At 38.5% G+C, this 5,742-nt stretch overlaps 1 protein-coding gene across 1 annotated transcript in view; it reads left to right on the top strand.

The window, feature by feature from the left end:
* The first annotated feature begins 3,158 nt into the window (after positions 1-3,158).
* LOC101862269 (very long-chain acyl-CoA synthetase) overlaps positions 3,159-5,742 on the top strand; it is a 20,725-nt gene continuing 18,141 nt past the window's right edge. The window contains exons 1-2 of the mRNA XM_005098198.3: positions 3,159-3,397; positions 4,561-4,941. Of these exons, the coding sequence (XP_005098255.1) occupies positions 4,578-4,941 (364 nt within the window). The 5' untranslated portion in view covers positions 3,159-3,397; positions 4,561-4,577. The remainder of the gene's footprint in view (positions 3,398-4,560; positions 4,942-5,742) is intronic.

Below are 5,742 nucleotides of genomic sequence, written 5' to 3'. Positions count from 1 at the left end.
CAACAGACACTATTGCTGCAACGCAAGACAGAGTGAAGTGGAGGTCCATGATCGCCCACGCCAGTCGGCAAGGCACCGGATGAATGAATGAATGAATAATGAGCACACCGGTCTTTATCAGACAGTCTAGATTGTTGGTTTGAGTAAAAAAGAAACACATCAACACATTTATGGCTATTTAGCGCTGGGAAAAAGTAAGAAAGACAGAAACAACAGGCGGAAAGTAAAGAAGTAGGACCTACCGATGTCGCCCTCCCACGATTATTAATGTTAAAGTCTTCTTATCCATCCGTCTCCGAAACTAAGCTATACCTAAGAGTTCGTAAGACAATTGCAATCTCTGAGAAAATTGTCTAATTTTTTATTTTTTTTAAAGTTTGAAATTGCTTTTCTTCAGATTCAGATGCAAATCCTACCTTCCAGCGAGGCTAATTGCTTTCCTTTTTTTCTGGTTGTGTCTCATTTATAAGAGGCAGTTTGTTTGAGCACACGTTGGTTGATATCGTTTGTAAGAGATAGAGAGAGGGTGTAAAATATTATAACTGTTATCCCGGGCCTTTGTGAAACAATCGATAATAAAAACACTTTCTTTCGGAAGGCGAAGAGCCTCTCCACCATCTTGTTAAAAACTGAGACAGGAACTTTTATGCTGAACTCGACTTTGCAATTCATTTATTCATCTTGACGCTTTGGCTACAGTGCCGAAGGGTCATATAGTGAACTATCTTCAAGTACCGCTGAAGCCATGGTAGAATGTTTTTTATTAATTTTTAAAACCTCGGCGACCTAAACAAAAACATGCTGTAAAACTTCAGAGAGGTTCATCAACCATTCAGCTATCATACAGAATGATTTCCTTTGGTATTTACTTCAGTGCAGTGCGTCCATTCGTCGTTTAATTATGTTTAGTATGCCTGATCGCGTCGGTGGCTAAAGTCGCGAGCGGTAATCTGCGCATACTACAGCCTGGCGCCTTAAGTCGCCGACGGTACAGTATGTTTTTAATGTATAAAACTAACAGCATCATAGTAGAGGTTTATCTGAGAACTTCCATGGTTTAAAGTAGACAGTGTAGTGATTTTACTCTACAGAATCATGAAAGAAAAGAGCTATACATCTTGTTAGTACCAACTTTGAGATTTACGTTAGCTCATTTGCGGAAATTATAGCAAGATTATAGGTTTTCATTCAAAATTTCAAAGTGACCAATCTTGACATTTTATGACATAGATCTAACGCTTGTTACAAAAAGTTGCCCTACATAAAGTGTGGGTGCTTTGTGTTGCAGCTAAAGGTGGTTACATAGGCGTAGCTTACTGTCAGTAAGCCCCTTACATATTTTACATATATATATATATATATATATATATATATATATATATATATATATATATATATATATATATATATATATATATATATATATGAGTACGTTCAAAGTGAGGTATATATTTGAAGACTTACAAAGTGTAATTTATAAGAAGAAAATGTATTTCTATCAGTTTGTTTGTTTATTTGTTTGTTTTCCATACTTCTTTAATCATCTCTTTTTATTGAAGAAGATGGCCTACCCTTTCTTTGGATAATGAATCCAATTCGAGGTCTACACAAGACCATTCAGAACCCGTGGACGTGTACAAGGGAGGGAGAACAGAGACAAACGTTTCAAGTGCTAGCAGCTCAAGCTACTTCCGTTTCACTTCTCTGCCCACTTAGACTTCCCCCATTCTCCTTTTGCGTTCTCTTGTATCAAAATCTTGGTGGGCGGCAGTAGTACTGCAAAACAAACTCAAAACGTAACAGAATAGATCCACTGTGTAACTGTAAATACATGCTGTGTTGCGGTTGCTGTTTTTCTTTGTAGAGGTGGCGTTATCGTTTTTGTGTTCCTGGTTCTAAATCATTTATCTTGTTGTTCTGTTGTTTTTGTTGCTTAAACATTAGTTGCTGTGTCCACGACGTTGGTAGTGCTGCTGTTATAAGCATTACTGTTGTCACTCTAAGTGGTTGGAGTTGTAGCCAGGTAAGATTATGTTGTTCTCACTAGCAGGGTCGATCAAAATGGGAAGGCTTGTTTCGTCCCCTCCCCCTCACCCTCACCCCCAACACAAACACACACACACACACATGACACACACACACACACACACACACACACACACACACACACACACACATTTTGAGGTATTTTCATATCTCAGCTGTGATGCGCCATCTCATGCGATTATTTTGGTCTTGATTGAGAGGGTCGAACCTGAAAGATGACTAAAAAATGGTCTAAAGTGTGTCGACAAGGACGTACATTTACGACCACCAGTCTGTTCCAAGCTACGACGTCCGCTTTGCGTCTCCGTATATTCAAGTGAATGCGTGAACACGTCGTTGACTTCGTGAACATGACAATGTAACCCCATGCATCGCATTTCATGCAGAGAGAGAGTATTAATGATCCATGAATGGGTCCACAGCAATGGCTATCTAGTCTTATAAATCTTTAAAAGTTCGTGATAGATAGATAGAGAAGCGCCCATGACATAATAGAGTACTTAGTGTATTTCTTCAGAGTCTTACAAATAGGGAAATTTGTGATTAATCTATCTATATTATTAGAAACAAGATTAAGAAAGGCAGCAGCAATCATTGAAAAATCGTGATTCATTTGTATGATGAAGTTGTATGAGTTTGAAACCACACTCGAGGTTGACGTCATGCTTTAAGTGTAATGATTTAAATACTCGGCATCCGCAGGATATGTTTCCCAACACACATGCGTGTGTCAGAGTGCGTCATACGTTGAGACAATCATCTTTGCACGTCTTCGTACTCCCGCACACATTGCTCACCGAGTGTCACCGTCTACTTGGCGTTTGAGTCACAAGCACGGGTTACAACACACTAAAACATTTTATTGCAACTTTTCTTTTGATAGATCTATGAATATCTGCAGCGTTCCCGGTATCTTTTATTCAGAGAAAAAACGGATACACTCTGTATGCGTGACATCAGACTTACTCTTTGCAGGTGTTTAAAAAATAGGGCATGAATAGATCTATAATATATGAAGTCAGTGGTCTGCAAAAAAATCACTATGAAATCATATCTGATGGTAATTTCATTCACTGGCTCGTTCTTGGCACTCAGACCCCAAAACTTTCAATCTTTTCGAAACACTTGGCTCTTATATTATAATAAATTTATATTTTTACGATTTGTTTTTCCTGTAAATTAGTGAGGTTCAATGTATTTTTTTATTCGATAGTTGCGTGTACCTGACGAACCTTGCTTGATCATCTTCTTTCCCTCCTATACTGATACTTTCATACCAGCAATTGTCAACGGTTTCTCCTTCTTTCAACGCAGGCGACTGTGAACGGCCTTTTTATATTGTTTTCCTCATGTAAGTACAGTTGATGCTCAACGCTTTCAACTTTATATTATTACAGTACTAGCTCATGTTGTCCCCTCAATCACTTCGTTTTTTCATTCCAAGTGTCGTCTTTCCTTATTTACCATTCTAATGAACACCCTTTTCCGTGCATTATCAGTTCTTTTTTAGTGCAGACCTACTTATAACATCTCATGTGATTACAATTGTTGCGCGTTGCTTTAAGAACAGTACTCTTTCTCTCTTTTAGTATTATTATACATAACTTAAAAAAGGTAATTTAGCACAAAATGCTTCAAAATACTGTTTCTTGCGGTTGAGGTGTTGTTGTGTTTGTTTCTGTTGCCATCGCTATTGACGAGTGTGATCGTTATTGTTCTAAATGTTCCACTTCGAGTCATATTTACTTTCAATCGTATGTATAAAAAAAGTTTAGATTTGGTTCTGTATTGAGTTCTTTATTTAAATTTGCCTTTAAATGATAGCATTTTCATCATCAACATTAGGTTGTTATCTTGCTTTAAAAAATGAGGTTATGGTACGGAAAACTATAATCGTTTCCTTTTTGTTCGTTTGTTTTTGTTGTCGTTTTCATTATTTTATTTTCGTTTTTTGTTTAGTTGTTTTAAGAGGGAGGGAGGGTTATGGGTGGGGGGGGGATTCATGTATATGTCTTTTTTATTTACAATCGCAAGCATCATTTGTAGCGTTGTCTGAAAGTTCGAGATGCTAAGTTGTCAGTTTAATGCAATTCAGCCTAAGAACCCCCGCACATGCTCCTTTAGGCGATAATCATTTATATAACTGTATTAAGAAACATTGATTTTTTAAAACATTTTAACCAAAGCCTTCTTTTTGGAAGTTGTTTCGAAACACGGACGTTTTTCGACAGATTGGAGACAGCAAACTAGGATAAAATTCTTCCTCTTTTGTGTTGCATGTCCCATTCAGAACGTAGTCTTCCTGACAAACTCTCTGAAAGCTGAAACGTTTTCTCATCTCCCTGCGCCAGCTTCGGTGACACTCGTCTCCAGTTACTCACTCATGTCCTGGCTCCATTTTCTTTTGGCGCGTCGTCTGTTGCTTTTTTCGGGATGATATTGTCAAAAAATTGTTATCGTTCTTCCGGGATATTTGACACGTATTTGTTTTGTTTTCTTTTTTCTTTTTTTCAGAAGTCTACAGTTGAGTCATGGTGCTACTCCTTGCTGTAGCTCTCACCTTCATAACGGCGGTATCTCTTGCCGCCATTCTTCGGGTCATCTATCCACCTTTGTGGCGTGACGTGTACACTCTATTTGTGTCGTATAAAGTCATCAGAAAAACGAGACAATCATGCACGACAAGGGAATTTGTGGTAGATCAGTTCGAACGCCATGCGAGGGTAACTCCCGATGCTCCTTTCATCATTTTTAAGGACTCGACCTTTTCTTACAAACTCGTTGATCTGCAAGCCAATCGAGTAGCTCGTGCACTGTTGGAGTACGAGATTTCCTTGGGAGACACGGTAGCGCTTGTCATGTCCAATGAACCAGCTTTCATATGGCTGTACTTAGGTACGTTACTTACTTTTATTTCATTTTCACAAGGTGCATTTTTGTCACTGATAAGTTAGCACAATCATTATCCACTCTAATGATCTTCTCGTCTTCCCATCATCTGATGCAGCACTTGTAGGTCCTACTTCTTTTAACTCCCCTTTCTGCCAGTTGTTTCTGTCTGCCTATTTTGCATTTCTTCTGCACTAAATGATCGTTATCTGGTTGATTTGCTTCTCTTTACGAAGACTCTACTAAAACTTCCTTTTTTCGTCCATCCATTATCTTTCTCATACACCTAATGTTCATCTACTCAACTGCTCCCATATACCTGCACCTTCAATGGCCGTGTCACGACGCGGTGGAATCAGGCGCTCGTCAATTTTGGGGCATATGGAGTTATTGGTATTATATTAAAGCCCATCCAAGTCAGGATATTGGCCATTGAAGGAGGTGGGTGTCGCCCAATTTCAACGTTAACATTTGCGAGAAAATGGCTGCCAAAGTTGAGTTATTTTCTTAGCTTGAGGGTCCGTGGAAACTGGAGATACTCACAGAAATATGTTTTTAAAGGGCATGAAAGGTGTTGAGCCCAAAAAAAAAATTTGATAAAAATTCCCATACCTGATTTTAAAAATGCCAGTTTCTTGACCTTCTTTATTTTGACAAGCGCCTGATTTCACCACGCCTCATGATTGTGTACGTGTGTTCGTGTGAGTGCATTTTTTTCTATATGAACCAACGCAAATCAGTTTGAAAACAAACCTCAAGCAGTGGGGTTTAGGGGGCTATACTTTTAAAAAATTGTTTTCTTGTTTG

The sequence above is a fragment of the Aplysia californica genome, unplaced genomic scaffold, assembly GCF_000002075.1.
Source record: "Aplysia californica isolate F4 #8 unplaced genomic scaffold, AplCal3.0 scaffold00175, whole genome shotgun sequence".
NCBI lineage: Eukaryota > Metazoa > Mollusca > Gastropoda > Aplysiida > Aplysiidae > Aplysia > Aplysia californica.
The sequence above is the reverse complement of the archived record's forward strand: the minus strand, read 5'-3'. Positions and strand labels throughout refer to the sequence as shown.